This window comes from Gossypium raimondii, chromosome 10 (assembly GCF_025698545.1).
Source record: "Gossypium raimondii isolate GPD5lz chromosome 10, ASM2569854v1, whole genome shotgun sequence".
NCBI classification, from domain to species: domain Eukaryota; kingdom Viridiplantae; phylum Streptophyta; class Magnoliopsida; order Malvales; family Malvaceae; genus Gossypium; species Gossypium raimondii.
In genome coordinates, this window is record NC_068574.1 from 52,767,347 (window position 1) to 52,790,153 (window position 22,807).

General features: G+C 30.1%; 3 protein-coding genes across 3 annotated transcripts; all 3 read left to right on the plus strand.

Annotated features, from left to right (window-relative positions):
* The first annotated feature begins 2,079 nt into the window (after nt 1-2,079).
* On the plus strand, nt 2,080-3,783 carry LOC105777019 (protein ELC-like). The gene has a single exon (XM_012600063.2). The coding sequence runs from the start codon at nt 2,198-2,200 to the stop codon at nt 3,389-3,391; it is 1,194 nt and encodes a 397-aa protein (XP_012455517.1). The 5' UTR covers nt 2,080-2,197; the 3' UTR covers nt 3,392-3,783.
* A 7,809-nt stretch (nt 3,784-11,592) lies between these two features.
* Nucleotides 11,593-15,526, plus strand: LOC105777757 (uncharacterized). The gene is made up of 3 exons (XM_012601198.2): nt 11,593-11,902; nt 14,368-14,726; nt 14,818-15,526. The coding sequence occupies exons 2-3, from the start codon at nt 14,370-14,372 to the stop codon at nt 15,376-15,378; spliced, it is 918 nt and encodes a 305-aa protein (XP_012456652.1). The 5' UTR covers nt 11,593-11,902; nt 14,368-14,369; the 3' UTR covers nt 15,379-15,526.
* Nucleotides 15,527-17,692: 2,166 nt separating this feature from the next.
* Nucleotides 17,693-20,059, plus strand: LOC105777756 (caffeic acid 3-O-methyltransferase). The gene is made up of 4 exons (XM_052621869.1): nt 17,693-18,203; nt 19,062-19,372; nt 19,450-19,514; nt 19,597-20,059. Exons 1-4 carry the CDS (start codon nt 17,776-17,778, stop codon nt 19,891-19,893), a joined length of 1,101 nt encoding a protein of 366 aa, XP_052477829.1. The 5' UTR covers nt 17,693-17,775; the 3' UTR covers nt 19,894-20,059.
* Nucleotides 20,060-22,807: the final 2,748 nt, after the last annotated feature.

The following is a 22,807-nucleotide window of genomic DNA, read 5'->3' on the forward strand; positions in this document are numbered from 1 at the left end:
AAATTGTTTGAAAAGTATTACAACTATTTTGATATTTTTATAAAGTGTAAATTATTAAAATGGTCTTTTTATTTGTCTCGGGTTACATTTTAGTCACTTGCGTTTGAAATGTTACGTTTTAGTCATTTATATTATCGTGTTATATAATTTTACAATCACCCAATTTGTCGTTAACGGTATAACGGTAAGCTAACATAGAATGTTAAATCATCATTTTAAACAAAAATTTAGGTTAAATTATGCAATTGGTTTTGAACAATTTACTTTTTTTTTCTTTTGTGTTTTTTTAACTTTCTTTTTTTTTTCCATTCTCTTCTGTTTCTCCCTTTGTTTTCCTCCATTCTCTATTTCTTTTAACGTAGTTTTTTTTTTATGTTTTTCATTTGTTAAAACTAGTCTCTATACTTTTATTTTTTTGAACAATTTAATTTTTTTTGAGTGAGGCGAGCTTGTGGACTAGTTTTAACAAATGGAAAACATAGAAAAACTACATTAAATGAAATGAAGAAGGAATGAAAACTGAGGGAGAAGCAAAAGAGAATGAAAAAAAAATTAAAAGAACATAAAACAAAAAAAAAAAGCTCAAAATGGAAAATTATAGGGACCAATTGTAGAATTTAACATAAATTTTCGTTTAAAATGATGATTTAACGTTTCACGTCAGCTTACCGTTACATTGTTAATGACAATTAACGGCTCAGTGATTAAAATGTTACAACATGATAATATAAGTGACTAAAACGTGACTAAAATATAACCGGAGGCAAACAAAACAAAAGTGACTATTTTGATATTTTACCCTTTTATAAATAAATTGAATGAATAATTTATTTTTTTATTGATAGATTAAATAGAAAGTAAGAAATAAGATATTATAAATTTGGTTTTATATAAATGAATCTCTCCTGCATAATCTATGAATATTAAAGAGAATCCATTATTTTGTTTGGAAACTACAAGGAAAAGAAATGGAAATTACTGTACATGCTACCAAAATACAAGGAAAAGGGAAGGAAAGGTTCAGGAAAAGAGATGGTAATTCACCTTACATTATTAATTTCACCACAAATTAGGGAAAATAATTTAGTTTTAAAAGTCATATTCATTAATAACATTTGAATACTTTCATTTAATTATTATATTATTAAAAAATTAAATAAATAAATAAAATTATTCCTTTTCATTTACAATTCACAAAAGCATACAAAACTTTCAAAACATTAACCTTATTAATTATTAACTCTATTAAAATTTAAACTTATTTAAATTAATTTTAATGGTATAGAACTAATTTCCTTCCCCAAATCCTTTCTAGATGCTGCACTTTTTCCATGTTCATACTTTACAACCTAAGTCTACAATCAATCAATAAATAATGTATTGACTTTGGCAAGCTTATAAATATACAAGCTTTGCACCTCCTTCCTATGCATTAATTACAATCATTTACTTTCTTTCCTTTTTCTTTAACCTTTTCTAAAGATGGATCTTATATTTTCGTTAATTAGTTTTTGGGTATCTTTTATATTTGTTTCATGATTTGTGTTTGAAATTCCTACTTATTCTTTCTAATAATCGTATTTTATATCTGTGCTAATTCAATAAATCTTATTGATTGTGAATTCTCTTATGAGACTTTGTTGGATTATGAGCCTAGTTTCTCTCTTCTACTTGGCATCTCAAATTTGTGTACAAAATATGCAAATATAGTAAGCATACGAAGAGAGAACTAGATTCATAATCTATCAAGTGTCATTTATTCGCCTGTCAAAAACTTACAATTTTTAAATTCAATCATAAACGTACATTGATATTATTAAGAGGAGGAGCTGGAAATTTCAAAAAAAAAAATTATAAGCATTAAAATAAGTAATTATTTTTTAAATGTTCTTAAAGCATAACTTTGTGTTATCTAAATATTTATTTTTTTAATTTTACGGGGAAATGAAACTAAAAAGTGAATGGGAAAAATCATACTTTTGGTAGGTTGTTTTTATTACAAATATTGGATGAAAAATAGTCTTTAAGAAAAGGAAAATAATAAAAAAATGAGTCCTAGAAAGAAGGAAAAGGAAGGTTCCATCAAGGGTCCCCCCCGCTTTACCTTAAGTGCAAAAACGCCTCCGCTAAGTAAATTCCGAAAACACTGATCTCATCTCTCTCATTTTCCTCTCTTTCAATATCCTCCGCCGTCCCAATGGTCCCACCGCCGTCTACGCCGTCGCTTGACTCCCAACAAATCCAACAGTTTCTCTCCTCCGTCCTCTCCCAACGCGGCCCTTCTTCCCTCCCTTACACCGAAGACTCCAAATGGTTGATCCGCCAACACCTCCTTTCCCTCACCTCCCGCTACCCTTCCCTCCAACCCAAAACCGCCACTTTTACCCACAACGATGGCCGCTCCGTCAACCTCCTCCAAGCCGACGGCACCATCCCCATGCCTTACCAAGGCGTCACTTACAACATCCCCATCATAATCTGGCTCATTGAATCTTACCCTCGTTACCCTCCCGTTGTCTACGTGAATCCCACGCGCGACATGATCATCAAACGCCCCCATCCCCACGTTTCTCCCTCGGGGTTAGTTTCGATCCCTTATTTGCAGAATTGGATTTACCCAAGCTCTAATCTTGTTGATTTGGTCGTTAATTTAGGCTCTGCTTTTTCCCATGATCCCCCGCTTTATTCCCAACGTCGCTCCAATCCTAACCCTAACCCGCCTAATTACGGGCAACAGCAGCAGCCACCGCCACCGAGGGTTGCTGCCGCGGGTTATCCTCCTTCGCCTTATGGCAGGGCACAGCCGTCTCAGACGGAGGATGCTGCGGAGGTTTACAGGAGGAATGCGGTGAATAAGTTGGTGGAGATGGTTCATGGAGATATAATTAAGATGAGAAAAGAAAGGGAAGCTGAAATGGAAGGGTTGTTTTCAGCTCAAGGAGTGTTGAGAAAGCGAGAGGAAGAGGTCAACAAAGGGTTGAAAGAAATGCAAGATGAAAAGGAAGCTTTGGAACAGCAATTGCAGGTTGTTTTGATGAGCACCGATGTGTTGGCTGGTTGGGTTAGAGAGAACGAAGGGAAAATTAAGAACTTGGGGAATAACAATGACAATGTCGACGTCGACGAGGTGTTTCATTGTGCCGATGTGCTATCCAAGCAAATGTTGGATTGCACGGCTGCAGATTTAGCCATCGAGGACGTCGTTTATTCGTTGGATAAAGCCCTGCAAGAAGGGGCGGTGCCATTTGATCAGTATTTGAGGAATGTGAGGTTGTTGTCAAGGGAGCAGTTCTTTCATAAGGCTACTGCTGCCAAAGTTAGGGCAGCTCAAATGCAGGCTCAGGTTGCTAGTATGGCTGCACGAGCACCGCATTCAAATTACGCCCCATGACTGGTTATTGATTTGTTTTTGTGATTTGTCTATAAGTGGATCATGTTTTCTGATATAGCTGCATTTTTTTTTGTCTACCTAATTGAATATATGTTTCCTTTTATCCTATTCATATGGGAAAATTTATTATTATGATGTGAATAATGTGCAGCCTTCTCCCATTCTCATAATGAATTTGGGCTCTTTAGTAGACTTGCATTGGTGAGGAAAACTGGAATAGAAGCAGACGTTGAAGAATGCTAAAAGAAGCATTTACTTTTTGTATTCTTATGTTATCTTATCTTTTGACATGCTTTCTATGTAAATGAATGATCCCTTATTTTGTTGTATCACTGGTTGTTTAACTTATCAGCTTTTTACTTCAATGCATCAAGTTCATGCTGTGTTACTTATGTTCGTGGGAGCTAAACTCTTTATCACCCAATTGCAGTGAGGTTTATTAGATATTGCCTTGAGACTTTGTTATCTTTTTTTTCTTTTAATGAGGATGGGGTATACTAACATTGCACTTTGAGCAGGGGGAAATTGCACCTACTGATCGAAGCAACATGCAAAGTAGAAAAACCCTTCAAGGTAACATGAAATCTGCAGTAATGCATTTGTCCTTAATTCAGTGCTTGTAGTCATGGTATTTATATGATTCTTCTTCCAATGGGAGTAATATTCTAATGCCACCCTAAAAATTAGGTACTTAGAGCAGAGAGATTGAGTCCTACTTGCATGGGCTAGGTTCATTCTAGGCCCATGTTTGGCATTCCTAGCCCGACTTGAAATATAAGACAAATTTTATTGTTGATATTTGTAAATAGTTTATCTAAATCCATTTAGACCCATTTATTTATGTACACGTGTTATTTTACCTATAAAGGTTGAGGCTTTAGGATTTTGATGGCTTAGGGCACGTTTAGTTCGCTGTAATGGAATAGAGGTATAATAGAATAGAGGCGTAATAATAATTTAATTGTTTGGTTGAATGGAATGGAATAGAATTGTAATAGTATTCTTGTGTTTGGTTGAATGGAATGAAGTTGTAATAGCATAAGGAAAAAAATTAAAATGACTAAAATACCCTTAGCAAAAATTTTTTAGGTAGATGATTATTGTTATTAAATTTTAATAAGATTATTAATATAAATAATAAATAATTTAATCATATTTTAACATAATTATTATTAAATGTAATTTAATAAGAATATATAATTTAATAAAATTCTTAATATTAAATATTTTTATATGAATTTATTAAAATCATAATATATAATACTATAAAATATAATTTAAAATAATTATTATTAAATATAATTTAATAAAATATATAATTTAATAAAATTCTTAAAATTAAATATTTTATATGAATTTACAAAATCATAATATATAATACTAAAAATAATTGTTATTAAATATAATTTAATAAAATATATAATTTAATAAAATTCTTAATATTAAATATTCTTATATGAATTTACTAAAATCATAATATATAATACTATAAAATATAATTTTAAAAATTATTATTAAATATAATTTAATAAAATTCAATATAATTATTCTTATATGAATTTACTAAAATCATAATATATAATACTATAAAATATAATTTAAAATAATCTACTTTATTATTTTTAAAGCTGCAATACATATTTAATGTGTTAAAATATCATTAGTGAAACAAATAATTTAATTATTCTACAATAAAAAATATTAGTAGTAATAAATAACTTGAGAATTATATTTTGCATAAACATAATATTCATATATTAACAAAAGGTTACATGAAATTCTATGTTAGAATCCATATGTTATACAGTTTTTCAACATCAAAAAGTTAGAACATTGTAATGACATACCATCCCAAATATTACAAACAGAAAAAGTTACGAAAATATTATCAACAGAACCATGATTTTTAATGGTCAACAAGAAATTTTCTGACCCATTCCAACCGCACATCAGAAGGTAAACTAAAGAAAACGAGCATTTGAGTTGGATGATCTGGAATTTTGCTCAATGCTCGATAGCGCTCATCCACAGTTAAACATTCTATTTCACATAAGGTTGGATATAAATTTGTAGCTTTTTCTTGGATGATCTAAAATTCTTCTGACTTTTGTTGAACTACCACATCGGAGGCAATACTCCTACTGATTTGTTTGACAATGGCCCGCATATTTTCCGCCAATAAAGTGGCAGATCATGAAATTAAGAAATATGATCATTTGCATCAAATTTTTTTTTTCTTTTTTGAAGATGTGGAACTCCTTGGTTTCTATATGGTTGTGGTTCCGTAGTAGAAACATCCATGTCATCCAAAGAGACATCAGCTTCGCAGTCATAGAATTCGTTTCTTTCTTCATTAATATTTGTAGTAGGTACATCCTGAACATTTATTTCTTCAATAACATCAGCGGCTGTTTGAGCATCTTTTTCAGTCGCTCGATCTCTTGTGTAAATGGCAGTTTGATTGTAGTAAGGGAAACTACGATGTCTGAATTGACCGGCTTCTTTATGACTCTATAAAAATGAGGAAATCATATTAGTTATAAGTTTGGTAAAAATAAGATAATAAAGACTTGAAATAATTCTTACATTTAAATAAGAGTTCCAAACCGCATCTTCAGCAACAACGAGTTGCCTATGCTCATCCCAACCAAAATCACTATTGTTTTGGCCATTAAACATGTTATATACGATTAACCAATCCCTTTTTAGTAACATAATCCTCGATTCAATATTAGGTCTAGCCTTTAACATTGCATTGGGTAAAGCATTTTCTAACATTTTTTTCAACTCGTTTAAATAATCGGCTTGGAATCCTGTATTAGCATTAAAGGTTCCAACATTGTGCAAGTCCACCATACAGGAAACCAATGCTGCATCTTCTTCTGGAACTCATTTTCTTTTGGTTCCTCGAGAAGTTTGGGAAGAAACATTTGATTCTGAAACACCTAACATAATTATCTTAAAAAAAACAAATTAAAATTAAGTTTAATATCATGAATCAAAAGGTAAACACTTTGTGTCTATTAAAATTAATGACATAAAGAAATAAATGATGTTTAAATTTCTCATGACCATTAAAAATCATGGTTCTGTTGATGATATTTTCGAACTTTTTCTCGCTTGTAATATTTGGGATGCTTGACATAAATGTTCTAACTTTTGATTCATGAAAATGAACTGATAACATATGAATTATGACATAGAATTTCATGTAACCTTTTGTTAATATATGAATATTATGTTTATGCAAAATATAATTTCAAGTTATTTATTACTACTAATATTTTTTATTGTAGAATAATTAAATTATTTGTTTCACTAATGATATTTTAGCACATTAAATATGTATTGCGCTTAAAAATAATAAAGTAGATTATTTAAATTATATTTTATAGTATTATATATTATGATTTTAGTAAATTCATATAAGAATAATTATATTGAATTTTATTAAATTATATTTAATAATAAATTTTAAAATTATATTTTATAGTATTATATATTATGATTTTAGTAAATTCATATAAGAATATTTAATTTTATTAAATTATATATTTTTATTAAATTATATTTAATAACAACTATTTTATAGTATTATATATTATGATTTTAGTAAATTCATATAAGAATATTTAATTTTAAGAATTTTATTAAATTATATTTAATAATAATTATTTTAAATTATATTTTATAGTATTATATATTATGATTTTAGTAAATTCATATAAGAATATTTAATATTAAGAATTTTATTAAATTATATATTTTATTAAATTATATTTAATAATAATTATGTTAAAATATAATTAAATTATTTATATTAATAATCTTATTAAAATTTAATAACAATAATCTACTTAAAATTTTTTTTGCTAAGGGTATTTTAGTCATTTTAGTTTTTTCCTTATGCTATTACAACTTCATTCCATTCAACCAAACACAAGAATACTATTGACACCATTTTTTGATAAAACGGGGTCGACTTGGATTTTGAAAACAAAAACGAACATGGGAGTCGCCACCAATTTTTTTTGATGAGGTGTGATCGGGTCACTTCGAAAAACTGTTGTTTTTAATAAACAGTTTAGATTTATTAAAACAATGCTTTTGGTCTGCAAAATTCAAAAAAACAGGTTCGAGAGTCGATTACGTACGAGGAAGGATTAGCACCCTCGTAACGCTCAAAAATTGGTACCTAGTTAATTAATTAGTGTCGAATATTGAAAACTCTGAAGAGTTTCTAAAAATACGATCCTTAAAAAAACTTGTATAAATCAAATTACATATTAAGACCCTCTCATTTTGAAGAGAAAATGTCACACCCAATGAGTTAAAGCATGATATTTTACCTCTTCAAAAATAAGATTGTCCAAAAAATTCATGCAATAAAATTTAAAAGGATATTTAATTGTTTAAGTCAGATGAAAAAATCGCAGCCCAATACGTTAGGGTATAATTTCTCAAAATTCTAAACATTGAATATTGTCTTTATTATTTTTTTAGAAAAATTCTCATCTCGAGAAAACGTGTCAAATCTAATGCGTTAGGACACAACGTATTGAATTCCCGATAATAAGCTTTTTATTTATGTTTTTTTTTATTAAAGAGCATACTCAATTATTTAGATTTAACGAAGAAAATTAAAACTCAATACGTTAGGGCTCAATCCTCTCGAAGATCTCAAATATCGAGTATTGCCTTTATTTTCAAAATTTTCTTTTTTTTATGAATTTGAGTAAAAATGATGTAATGTTAAATTTGATATATGAATAAATTTCGCATTAATAATGACAATAATAAATACTGACGATGTGAGCATAGATAACACGAGCAACCACAACAAAAATAAAGAGAAAAAATGACAAACCGATTACATATAAAATAACAAGTAAATAAACAAATAAAATTAAAACATTCTCAAAATAATAATAAAAAGTAAGTAAATAAATAAATAAATAAATAAAGAAAATGAATAAAAATATGAAAATATAAAAGATATATAAGTATGTACATATATGTATGTATATAAAATTATAAAAAATATATATATAAGTATGTATATATATTCATGAAAATAAAAATATGTATATAGATATATATATAGATATGTATATAAATTATAAAATATAAGAAAAAAAATATGAGTTTGTATGTATATATAAATAAGTTATAAAAATATATATACGTGCATATATATGTATATATATAAAGTATAAAAAGTATAGAAGTATGTATATGTACATATATATATATAAATAAGTTATAAAAATATGTATGTGTATATGTATATATATATTATAAAAATGTACGTATAATGTATATAAATTATGAAGTATAAAAAATGTAGGCGTATGTATATATATATGAATCAAAGATATGTATGTATATATATAACTAAATCTAAAATTAAAAAGGTATAAATGAATAACTAATAATAAACATGATAATAATAATAACAACATTAAAAATTATAATAGAAAAAATAATGATAACATTATTAAAATTAATTAATTTAATAGTAAAAATATAACAAAAAAGGGACTAATTTGAACTGAAAACAAAACTTTGGGGGGGGGGCAAATTCGCAAATAAAATAAAAGAGGGGCAATTTTTCCTTCTTCCCCAAAACGACGTTGTTCCAGAAAGGACCAAATTGAAATCGCGACAATTTACAGGGTAAAATTAAGAAAATAAAAAAACTTAATTAAAAAAACATTAAAAAGCGGAAGGGCTAAAGATGTAATTAGCCATTCCGTCAAAAACACGCGGATCCTTCGGGCGGGTTGGGTCACACGCGGGTCGTCCTCCTAAACGGCGTCGTTTTGGCGCCTGGAACTATGTCCCAAAACGGCGTCGTTTTATACACCTATATAAATCCAAATTTTTTTTAAAAAAATTCATTTTCTACCTTATTCAAAAAAAAAAAATCAGAAAACACTCTCAACTCCTCTCCCCTCTCGGGCACCGGCCAGATTCCAGCCGGCGCGCCTATGCTTGCATTGCACTGGTGAGGGAGTCCAAAAATCTTTTTTTGCTCGATCGACCCTCCGCCCTCTAGCACTCCGACAACATCGAAAAGGTAAAAAAAACTTCATTTTTCTTTTGTTATTTAATATTTCGAAAAAAATAAAAAAAAACAAAGAAAAAACAAAAATAAGAAAGCAACCTTTGAATCTTTGCTATTTTTTTTGTGAATCATTTTCTTTTATTATTTTCCAATAAAAAATCCCCCTCTTACAGATTTTTCAATTGGCCTTATATAGCCGAAATAATAATACCAATAAAAATCTCTTTCTGCTATCCCTATTTGATGTTGCTTGTTGGTGTTTGTTGCAGGTACTGGCATACGGAGGAGACGTGACGTGACGGAGGTGTGCGACGGCGGTAGAAGTCAGAAGAGCTAGGGTTTCAGCTTTTCTGAAATCCTAGTTTGACTTTGTTTGTTGGGCTGGGGTGTTGGGCTTCTGGTTTTGGTCTGGGTTGATTTGAATTAGGCTTTGTAATTAAGTTTGGGTATTGGGTAGGTTTTGGGTTTTGGGCCTCGGGTCAAAAATGGGCTTGTACAAATACTATTACAATTCTATTCCATTTCAATTAACCAAACAATTGAATTACTATTACGCCTCTATTCCATTACACCTCTATTCCATTACAGCGAACCAAACGTGCCCATAATTTCTATTTAAGTTCAATAATTATATATATTTATGAAATTTTTAAATATAAATAATTTAACATTTTTTAATATTTACATGATATAAAAAGAAGTTATAAAATTGAAAATGGGAAGTATGTATGTCATGGTAATTAAATGATGTAGCAAGCATGAATATTTGGTTACGATTATTTAAACCCATATTGTATTGCCAAGTTTGAATAGATTATTATGAATTATGGCAATTCATTATATTTTGTTGCCTAATTTGATTTGATGTCTTAACTAATCGATGCATTCGCCCTATTACATCAATGCTTGTTGCTTGGTTTTTATTTTTTAATAATTTTATTATATATTCTGATCATATTTGTTTTTTTTTGACATAATATTTAGAATTATTCATAGGTTCTTCTCAACTTATAAATAGAAGGATAATGCGCTTCACCGCATTTGAATCCATATATTTCTGTATTTACGTGAAAGTTGAGAAGCTTGTAAAAACTTGCAGAGCAAAGACAAAAATGTTGCTAGGCTGATTCAATGATTGCGACCAATTCCAAACCACTTTCATGGTAAAAAGTGTCGTTATATTAAAAAAGGAAGATGTGATTTTACATTAATACAAATTGGTTGGGTACGAATTAAAAAGTGGCTGTTAAACAATTCTAATCCAACATCTTACCTTTTTCGTACAAAGCAATTAAACAAAAGTTGGTCAAAGAAAGGTTAAATTCTATTCTTACTCTTCTACTTTCTGAAAGTTATGAATTTAATCTTTGTAAATTAATTTGATTAATTTTAGCTCGTGTGTTCTTTTAATCGGTCAATTTTAGTTTTCTACTTTCGATTCGAAAATGTAGTCTTGCCTTAAAAGGTTGTAGTTAAATTCAATTACTAATATTATACTATCCGTACAATTGCAGATTTAGTCAATATTTTTAATTAGATTATTCTAAGTTTTATACTTTTGAATTTTGAAATTTTATCTTGATCCAAATGATATTCAAGTGAGTAACATGCGAAAATAACAAGTTGATAGTGTTACACTTATCGCATCATATTTTAGAAATAGCAACACTTAATGAATTTAGCAATTATCATTTGGTATGTATTAAAATTTTAAATTTTGAAAAAGTAAAAGACTAAAATATCAAATTAAAGTATAGAGATTAAATTCACAACTTTCATAAAAGTGTAGGGACTAATAGTCGCATTTAACAATAAAAATAAACTATGTTAAGTTATTTTGCCTCGTTTAACTTGGAAAGGTTTTATCCTATCTTATGCGTAAAATTTGCCTTCGAACAAAAAGACTACTTCAGGTTGGATACGGATTAAATTGTTGAAAAAAAAAAATTTTGGGTAACATATAGAAAAATAAAAAATAATAGAAATTGTAATTTTGAAAGAAAGAAGGTTACTCTATCAGTCTGTTGCCAATTCTAGGAGTGACGTGGAAGATTGTGATAGGAGCTTCACTGTCTCCCGAGAAATTCCAGTTTCACTTTAGCAAAAATGTTACCAATTACTGAACTTTTCTCTACACGCGTTTGGTCTTCGAGAAAGTGCCTACACCCCGAGAAAATTTTTGACCCCATTCCCTTTTTTAATTTTAATTTTATTTTCCCTCGAGAAAAAAAATTAAAAAGAATGAATCAAAAGAAAAACAACAGCAAAAAAGTTAAAAAAGAAAACCCTAACAAAAAAAATGAAGCTTCCCCAATGCACCGTCACATTTACTTAACGCCTACAGCATCTTCTTAAGGACGCCGTGTTTCATCCCACCCGCCGATCAGATCAGCCTCCTCACCGGCGATAGATTGTTACTTTCACTCTTGAATCACAATTCACTGGTTTCTTTCTTTTCCTCTCTCTTGTTATCTCTTTTATTTTTTTTATTTGATTGCTTATATCAAGTGTAAACCATTGAATGATACGAGTTTCTTTTTCTTTGGTGTTTTTGGTTGATTATTTTGTTTTTGTTTTTTTTTTAACTTGTTGGTTGTTTAATTTTAATGGGATGAGAAATGGGTTTGTTTTATTTGATCAATATTAGTAAAGAAGCTGATGTTTGGGTTAGTCTCAGTGTAGACTCTTTTAGAGTAATTTAGAAATTAATTCGCTGAAAATCAATGCCAAATTGTTGATTTTTAAATGCTTGCACTTGTGTGAAAGTTAGGTGCTAAGCTTGGTTATAGGTTGTGGTTTGGCCATGCTGATTTTATTGGGGTCCGGGTCGAACCGGTGAATGCATGTCGAGAACTTAGATATTTGGATGGGTTGTTAGCTTTAGCTAGTTAACAAAGTTCTAATACTGCTGAGCATTGGGATTTATAAACTTAGTTTTTCTAGAGATTGTAGTCAAGTTGATTTAATTTTCGTCCTCATGAATCTTATACTTGATTGTTCTTCAACTCAGTCCTTGTTTTCTGCAAATTTGGTGTTGGCTAACATCCATGGCATTGCTTTCATAGTATGATTGAGCATTGGTTTCAAAGTGTTCTCAAGTTACTCAAGTTCTTACTTCTAGTTAGTTGTCTTCTTCCCTATTTCTCTATCCCTCCATATTTTCTTTCAGTTTCCAGTATGATATGAATGCAGTGAGCTGGTTGTGATTAACGACACCAATCGAAATCCTTGGCCATCTATGGAATGCTTCTTGCATCAAACATGGTTTAGGCAGTGCTCTTCCCAAACCTGTTCAGCGCTGGATTGAGTGTTATGTATTGTGTATATGCGTTTGTTTTTATTTGAATTTCTGAATCTTTAGGAAGTATGTTTTGGTGTAATTAGGTTCTCATATATGTTCCAAGAAGGTATTGTATTTGGAGCCTAATTGCTGATATAGTCCAAGAATTTGCCTTGTGCAGCTTTTTTTCATATATAACCTGACATAATGGTTAAACTTAAAACAATTTATCACGTTTTGTTCGAGTGCTTCTGTAATCTGGAATGTCTCTGTTTCTTTTAGGTCTATGTTCTTATAACATGAGGTTGCTGATTTCTATTTGTAAGAAAGGAAAAGATCTAGTCCCTTGGAAGATGTAATTACTATAGTGTTAAAAGTGTTTCTGTAGTTTTGATGAGTGGTATAGTTGATTATAGAGATAATTCAACATTTAATCCCTAAAATTGGAAACTTTTTCCTACTTGGTCCCTGAACTTAGTAATTTTTTCCCCAATTTGGTCATTGAGATGATGTGGCACTTTAAGATTGTGCATGCCATCACCTAAAATTTTAGAAAAAAATATAAATTTTTATGTGATGACATGGCATAATATCGGAGTGTCATGTCATCACATGGACCAAAATTGGGAAAAGTTTCCAAGTTCCAAGACTAATGTGGACCAAGAAAAAGTTTAGGGACTAAGTTGAGAAAATTTGTCAAATTAGGGACTAACTGTGGCTTTCTCCCTTGATTATATTCACTGTTTTGTTGGGGAATATTATTGCCAGCAGTTTTGGATTGTACTTGTGTGTATTTTCAGAGGTTGGGCAGGGCACGGTTGGTTAGGAGCTCCCTTCAGCTTGTTCTAACTCTTTTCATCATCCACTGTGAACCCTCAAACTTGTAGAATCCTTGCCTTATACCACCATGAACATAGTAATCAAAGAGGGACGGTTAAGTGGTTGATTTGAGTTTCATCTATATGAAATGTTATGGTCTTTCCGTTTATTTTTTCCGAATGGTGAAATTTCAACCACATCTTATCTCTTTTAAGAAGTATGATTGTATAGGTTTTCTCTTATCTTTTATTGTTTCGTTTTAATGATCACAAGAATGAATCTGTTATCTTGTAAGATTACTAGATCTTAAGGGTTCATTTACTAAATGGTTAATGCCAGTCTTCGTATCCGTGATTGGGGGACAAGCCTCTGTTTGCTTGTGATTTCTAATTCTTTAATCACCCAATTTGTGACGCTTGACACTCGTCATCCTTATCATTTGATCTGAGCCACCGTCATGCTTGGCCTTCTTATGCCTGACTGACCTAAGCTGCATGATGCATGGTTTATAGATTTCCTGCTTGTCTTCTTAGTTCTTTCTTTAATTGAATTAGGGTTGAATTTCTTTTCTGGGGCTTCACTCCTCTTGACCTTTGTTGTGCCCTCTATTGTCTCTTAACACGGCGAAACAAAACAATTTATATCTTATTCTCTAACTCGATTTGAGAAGTGTTTGAATGATCTTTGCTTTTTCTTATTTGTTTAGATGATCGAGGCACCAAGTTGGTCCTCAATTTTACCCATATTTAATATCTGTTGAGCATTGCACCATAACATGACAATGCCATTCTGTTGTTTATCCTGGATTAGGAATGGAGCACCACGACATGCAGGCGCCTAGAAGGGGAGAGATGAAGCATAAAGGAAGAAATGTAGTTTGGTCGGTTGCAATGGACAAGTGTCTCATTGAAGCTCTGGCCATTCAGGCTAAAAACGGGAATAAAATCGACAAATGTTTCAACGAGAATGCTTATACTGCCGCTTGTATTGCCGTGAATTCTCGTTTTGATCTGAACTTGAACAATCAAAAAGTTGTTAACCGCCTTAAGACAATTAAGAAAAGATACAAAGTAATGAGGGATATGCTAAGTGAAGAAGGATTTCGGTGGAATCCGAATACGAAGATGATTGAATGTGACAGTGAAGATCTTTGGAAAAGCTATGTTGCGGTCAGTGTGTACTGCATTCTTCCCATTGTTTTGCTTTCTTGTTCCAATACATACTTTTTAAGATTACTTGAAATGTAACATCATTGAGCAGGCACATCCTGATGCAAAAGGGTTCCGAAGAAAACCAATCGAGATGTATGATGAACTAAAGATTGTTTGCGGAAATTACCAAGCACCTAGTCGTTGGGCAAAGATGAAGGATGGAAGTCATCCGGTTGCTTATAAGAATTTCGAAGAAGATTCTGCTTCTTTTGTATCACCGAGTTCAGATGGCCTAAGTGATACCGATGGAACACAGTCGTATACTGGGCCACCGGAGTATATGCAAGATGTTAGTCAAGAACCTCCTCCAATGGAGCCTCTCAGACAACTTCCAAAGCGGCCGCGTGCCTCGGATTCTCTTCAAGAGGCAATGCTGGCAGTGGCATCCAGCATTCGGCGGTTGGCCGATGCAATCGAGCAGAGTAAAACTACAGTCAATGCCACAGAATTGCTAGACGCTGTTATGGAGATCGATGGTCTGGAAGAAGCTAAACAGATGTATGCATTCGAGTATTTGAACGCTGACCCTATCAAAGCGAGAGCATTCATGACTTACAATGTTCGGATGAGGAAAACGTATTTGTTTAGGCAGTTTTGGTGGTGGAAATGACCAGACTGGATTGAAATTTCAAAGCTTTTTCAGTATATAATTGACAATAGTGTGGGGATATTTATGGATGATGACACATTAAAAAAACCTTGTTTCAATGATTCATGGAGGTTAAATGTACAGATTTCAGATGTTCACTGATTAAACATATATAGCCGTAAGGCTGAGTGATAGAGAATTGGACTGGATTGGCTGATTCAACTCGGTAGTTAGTCTGGGTTTGAAGATATAAAAGAACAGAACTTTAATGAACTGATAGATAGTTGATTTAAACAGAAAAAAGAAAAGGTTTGGAAAATTTAACCCACTTACTGTACGAAGGTTTGAAAAGAAAAATCCACCTGCTCATTTGGTTTGGAAAATAACCACTCATTCTACTAAGCTTTGATGAAACTTTCCTGTGGCACTTTACTAAGGTTTGATGAAAATTTTATTTTTACCTTTTATTAAGTTTTTTTTGAACTTTTATTAGTTAATTATTAGGTTTTTTTTTTCGAAATAATATGGAAAACAAAATTTATCAAAATAATATGAACAATTTTTAATTATCAGAATAATATAGACTGTGTATAGAAATCTTAAATCGACATGGTAGTTGACATTTGGGGTGACTACAAGGCAATGATTATATTAGAAAGAGACATAAAATCTTTATAATCCTAATTGGCAGCCGACATGTCGATTTGGGTTCTTAATGGTTTGTCATTTCGAAATTTTGGAATGTTTTTATATATTTAAAAAATTTTAATTTTGAATTTTAAATTGTTTATATTTTATAATTTTATTTTTAAAAATATGATTTTTTATATTTTAAAAATTATAATTTGAAAATTGTATGTTTTTAAATGTAAATATTTATTTTTAAATTTTATTAAATTTATTTAGTACTTTTAAAGGATAAACATCGTTCCAAATCAAAATTTAATGGTTACAATAGTGGATTTGTATATATATAAATTTAACCCTATTATAAATAATAGATATAATAATAAATTTAGCTTTCAACGTGTAAATCTTTAATCAACTTAGCACTTATATTTGTTTTAGTTAAATTTAACTCTTATTCTTTTAAAAGATACTCTTTTGTCTTAGCCAATGTTTTATCTTCTTAGTCTTTTCGTTAACGAGACAACAATGTTAATATTGTGTACTTTTTTCATCTACTAAATTTTTATCTCATTAGATTTTTAATAAGATTTTAACAAAACATATAATGTGATTATGGATGTGTAAGGAGGAGTGTTATAAATAATATAAATTTTTATTTGTTCTTAAAAAGAAGAAATCAACACCTTTGAAGAGTCCTAATCTAAGCATGGGACTTTAAGATGAAGATAAATTTGAGACAATTGTTTTGACTACATTCAGAAGTAACCAGGGACGAAGCTAGAAAATATTTTTAAGGGGTCAAAATTAAATTATATATTTTTATAATAATAAAAATGCAACTTCACCATTTTAATATCTATGTATTTATAATTTTAAAAGATTAAATTAATTTTTATCATTTTAAGGAGGACCAAATTATAATTTTACCTTTACTAATTTAAAATTTTTAAATTTTGAAGAGACTTAAATGAAAAGTTTTTTATTTTAGGCGTGTACCCTGCCAACTCATCTTACTTTAAACAGACTAGAATATGAGCTATAATTGTAAACCTTGAAAAGTTCTATTTCAAGTATGCCTCTTGTTAAGATCAAGATAGGGATAATGGTATATCGTTTAACATTCAAATATATTAACATTTTATCTGCTTGAAGTAGCCTATTTAAAAGCTTATTTCAACATGTTTACTTTCATGAAAAAAATAAAGGATTGGTGCGAGAACTAAAACTATTCGTAGGTTGGGTTATTCACCCAAGTTTGAAGGTTTATTTAAAAATTGAGAAGGATTAGACTAAATATGAGATCTGAAAAAATGGGTTTGAATAAATTTCAAGCATTAATCCTTATTTAACCAATTTAAAAAATTTAATCATTCGATTTATTTAATTGTTTAAACCCAAGTTGAGCATCTCCACTATAAATTAATAACTTCTGAAAACCCTAATATTTTTAAATATTAAAACACAATTGTGGAAACCCAAAAATGCAAAGGACAAGCCATAAAACAATCCTAAACACCACACCCCACATGGGAAGGATACAAAATTGATTAAAATAAACTCAAAATTAAGAGGAAAAAGGAAAAAGAAAAGGGGATGAAATTAGGATAAATTCAACCATTTCCCCCCTAAATCAATATTTTATCCAAAGTACCGTTAGCATTTTGAATTAGTGGTACGATGCCTTCTTGTGTCACGTTCATTAACTTTGTCCTATTTGATCACATCAACAAACTATAATATAGATTAGGGTAAAAGAGCTTCTTCCAGTATCAACCAAAAGAAGAAGAAATGAATTCACTCGAGAATCAGCTGAGTTCCTCGTACGCCATGTCCGAAGAAGAAGAAGCATTCGGTTATGCTTGGTATTTACGAAGCTCCCACATGTTTTCTTATGTTTTGGATGCCGCAGTTCAGCTCGGTGTCTTCGATATATTAACGAAGGCAGGTCCTGATGTGAAGCTTTCTTCGAACCAGATCGCGTCGGAGATTCGCGCGAAGAATCCTGACGCGCCTTCCCTTCTCGATCGCATGCTTCGGCTCCTCGCTTGCCATGGTTTAGTTACTTGCGTTTCGCGAAAGCTCGATGCCGGTGCGGGTAATGGAGAAGATGGTGAAAGAGTGTATGGGGTTACTTTGGCTGGTAAAGCTTTTGTTCATGACGAACATAATGGATCTTTGGCTGTTTTTACTAGCGACAGGGCCGATACTGAAGTCTGGTACGTTGAGTTCTAATACTCTCTTTCATAATTATTTGATTTTAATTTGGTTGAATTCTGATATCTAAAATTTAATTATAATATAAAAAATACAAATTATAATATGCATATAAAAGATTATTTAAAACCAAACTCAATTTATACTTTCCTAGATCTCCTATTTGAAAATTTACATGTTTGATAAAGTATAATTATATTAGTTATGTTCATGTATGCTTCTTAATTGTATGTTAAGTTGTAACTAAAACAACAACTATGACAACAATACACATAAAAATTATTTATGTAATTTGGAACATTTCTTATGTTTGTAAGATTTGCCTAAAAGTAATTTATTATGAATCAATAATACAAGTTATAATTTATGTTAAACTCAACTAATATCAACCTTAAAAGCTTAGTTACAATTTGAACATGAAAATAGTTTGTTTACAAGCAAATTTCCTTAAACAAATTCTTCTAATTAATGAACAAATAAGTAATCAATACCAACAACAATTCTCCAATATTCATAATCTTCCAACCAGTATGATAAAATTATGCCACTAACATTACACCTGAATTGGTCTCTGAAAGGCATAAAATATCTTCAACACTAAAATTTCTAAAGAAATCATATCTCTTTAAATATACCTTTTACTCCTCAAATAATGTCCTCACTTGACAGAAGTTCAACATAATCAAATCAAGGCAACTGTGGTTCAAAATTCTCTTAAAGATGTAAGAAAAATAATTACAAGATTTGAGTCAAAATATGGACAAATTGTACAATCGTCTAGTTGCAAATAAAATATTGAATTATTAAAAATAATTATTGAACTTCCACATGCATACTTGAATCCTTTATTTTATATATAGGTTACGGTTCAAAGATCTGGTCCTTGAAGGTGGAAATCTCTTTGAGAAAGTGCATGGTATGCCAGCATATCAATATAAGAGCTTAAATCCAGAAAATGCGAAGAGATTTGACACCGCAATGACAAATCTTTCGAAGGTAATAGTGAAGAAAATACTTGAGAGATACAATGGATTCCAAGGGGTAACTACTTTGGTAGACGTTGGGGGTGGATATGGGGTTACTCTCAACATGATCATCTCCAAATACCCTTCCATTAAAGGCATTAACTATGACTTGCCTCATGTTGTACAACAAGCCCCATCTTTCCCTGGTAATTATATAACCCTACTTTAAACTCATGTGAGTTGATTTAAGTTGGCTCGTAAGTTGGTCTTTAGTATCATGCAGGCATTGAGCATGTAGGAGGAGATATGTTCTCAACTGTTCCCAAAGCAGATACCATAATGATGAAGGTAGATATGCATGGTTATATAGGAGTTAGATGGATTCAAAACTTTACGATTGTATCTATTTTAATTTGTTTGTGCTTTGTAGGAAGTTCTTCACAATTGGGATGATGAGCATTGCTTAAAACTCCTAAAAAACTGCTACGAAGCATTAGAAGAGAAAGGGAAAGTGATAGTAATAAGTTTCATTATGGTTGAGGAAGCAGAGGCAAGTAATGCAGCCAAGTTTATTTCTCAATTGGATCTCTATATGGCTACGCAATTTGGTGGAAAGCAAAGGACTGAAAAGCAGTTAAAGTCCATGGCCATGGATGCTGGGTTTTCAAGCTTTCAACTCAAGTGCCTTGTTTTCAATGTGGTTGCTGTCATGGAATTCTATAAATGATGAATTTAATTAGTACAATATTATTATTGTTATTAGGTTTGGAATTTGGATTAACTTTCATGGCGATTCGATGTGTCTGGTTAGGTTAAATAATTAATGGGAGTATTTATTTTTGGCATAATGACTTATTTGATATTCCAAATTTATGAAAAAGTTATTTTAGTCATTTATTTATTTATACTTTTTTAGCTCTTAAACTTGTGTGTTTTGTTAAATCACCCCAAAATAAACGAATAAATTAACTTTTTTAAACTTTGCTGACGTTGAATACACATGGATTGCTAAATGGGTGACTCGTCAACATTTAAATAATTTTAAAAATTTAAAAATAATAAAACTATTTTCAAAAATAAAAATCATTAAAATTATGTAAAAATTATAAAAATTACAAATATATTTTTAAATTTTAAAAATTAATTAAATGCTAATGTATCATTCACATTATAAATCTATCTATTTTGATATAAATAACTAAAATAATTTTTTGTAAAATTGAAAGACTAAAAAATCATTACTTTTATTTTACGTAATGTTATGAACCGAATGATTGGACTTTGATGATAATTATCCTTTTAGTTACAAATAGAAATGCATTCTTCTCACTAAAATAATTAAAAGGAGATTTACCGGAGTGATAAAAATTTTAATATTTACTAAAATGATTTATATTTAGAATAAAATACAGGCTAATATTATTTTTAAAAATAAAAATATAACTTGAAATTGATTTGAAAAGCTTTTACTTAAATACACTTAAAATCGTTTCGTCCTTGTTTGTCAAATTAAAATTTTAATCATTATTTGAGTACATAAAACTTTTTTAACCAATTTAAAAGTTTAATCATTGGAGCACATTCGAAAGAAAATAGTTTTTATTTAATTATTTAAACCCAATTTGAGCATCTCCACTATAAATTAATAAATTCTAAAACCCTAATATTTTGAATATTAAAACTCAAATTGTTGTAACCCAAAAAATGCAAAGGACAAGCCATAAAACAATCCTAAACACCATACCCCACATCGGAAGGATACAAAAATGATTAAAATAAACTCAAAACATGATAGGAAAAAGCTTATAAAAGAAAAGGAAAAAAAGAAGAAGAAGAAGAAAAGAATAAAATGCTCAATGCTAAATCACCAAATCGGTCAGACACAAAAATATTAAAACAAAACACAAAACACCACATCATTACAAAAGAAAGTTAGGGTAAATTACATCATTAGTCACTAAATTATGAGTAAATTTTCGTTTTAATTACTTAATTAAAAAGTTACAATTTGATAACTGAACTATTAGAAAATTTTTATTTAAGTCATTGAATTATTCACAAGATTTATTTAAGTCACTAAGATGTTATTTAAAAAAAAATTGCTAGTAAGCCCCAAGTGACGATTTGATGATCTGTAGGTGGATAAGTACTCATTGAGAGTAGAACATACCTTAGAATAGAGGATGATAAATCTAATGAGTATCCACTAGGATACTCTAGTCAATTGCCTGGGTAAAATCTTATAACAGCTCTACACCTCGATGATGAATGGATAGGGAGGAAGATCGAACCCGGCTTATAGCAAGTGCAACGATGGGTAAAACCTATGCTTTCCTCGCCATACTTAGGTCTATAAATCCCACTAAGGGGATAGGGCCCCTTGGACATACCTTAAAGCTTTTGTAGTAGTCCACAAAAATGTAGTAATTGTCTAGCCTAGTTACAATTTGAACATGAAAATAATTTGTTTACAAGCAAATTTCCCTTAATACAAATTCTTCTAATTAATGAACAAATAAGTAATCAATACCAACAACAATTCTCCAATATTCATAATCTTCCAACCAGTATGATAAAACAACCATAGAATGAACATGGGCTTCAAATGTGTCAACAATTATAAAATATCTTACTTCTTTTCTAAGAAATTTTGTTAATTTATAAAGTATTATGTTATTGGTTTTACAAAATAAATTTGATTATAACATATTCTTACGCTTTCATCTAAGAAATTTTGTTAATTCGTAAGGTATTTTTGTATTGGTTTTACAAAACAAAATTTGGTTCTAAAATTTTTGTTACACTAATCCTAAGAAACTTTATTATTTTGTATGAAATTTGGTTTTAAGAAAATATCTTACGCTTTGTTCTAAGAAATTTTTTATTTTTGTAATGTATTTTATCTTTTATCTTTACTAAACAAAATTTGGGTATAAGATTCTAAGAAGTTTTGTTATTTTATAAAAAAAATTGATTATAACAAAATACATTAGGTTTTGTTCTAAAAGATATTTTTTTGTAAGGTATTTTGTTATTATCTTTACTAAATAAAATTTTATTATAATAAAATATCTTACCATTTTGCTAAGAAATTTTGTTATTTCATAAGGTATTTTGCCATGAGTTTTTAAAAGAAAAATTTAACACATAATGACAAATCTTTCAAGATAATAGTGAAGAAAATACTAGAAATACCATGGATTCCAAGGTATTACCACTTTGGTAGACGTTGAGGCGGATACGGGGTTACTCTCAACATCATCATCTCCAAATATCCTTCCATTAAAGGCATTAACTATGACTTGCCTCATGTTGTACAACAAGCCCCATCTTTCCTCGGTAATTATATAACCCTACTTTAAACTCATGTGAGTTGATTTAAGTTGGCTCGTAAGTTGGTCTTTGATATCATGCGGGCATTGAGCATGTAGGAGGAGATATGTTCTCAACTGTTCCCAAAGCAGATACCATAATGATGAAGGTAGATATGCATGGTTATATAGGAGTTAGATGGATTCAAAACTTTACGATTGTATCTATTTTAATTTGTTTGTGCTTTTGTAGGAAGTTCTTCACAATTGGGATGATGAGCATTGCTTAAAACTCCTAAAAAGCTGCTACTGAAGCATTAGAAGAAAGGA

Bases quoted from the DNA above. Each gene is read 5' to 3' on its own strand.
- LOC105777757 (XM_012601198.2), top strand. From the start codon at position 14,370: ATGGAGCACCACGACATGCAGGCGCCTAGAAGGGGAGAGATGAAGCAT. The intron at 14,727-14,817 runs GTCAGTGTGTAC...ATCATTGAGCAG, and splicing joins TTTGGAAAAGCTATGTTGCG to GCACATCCTGATGCAAAAGG.
- LOC105777019 (XM_012600063.2), top strand. From the start codon at position 2,198: ATGGTCCCACCGCCGTCTACGCCGTCGCTTGACTCCCAACAAATCCAA.
- LOC105777756 (XM_052621869.1), top strand. From the start codon at position 17,776: ATGAATTCACTCGAGAATCAGCTGAGTTCCTCGTACGCCATGTCCGAA. The intron at 18,204-19,061 runs GTACGTTGAGTT...TTTTATATATAG, and splicing joins AGGGCCGATACTGAAGTCTG to GTTACGGTTCAAAGATCTGG. The intron at 19,373-19,449 runs GTAATTATATAA...AGTATCATGCAG, and splicing joins ACAAGCCCCATCTTTCCCTG to GCATTGAGCATGTAGGAGGA.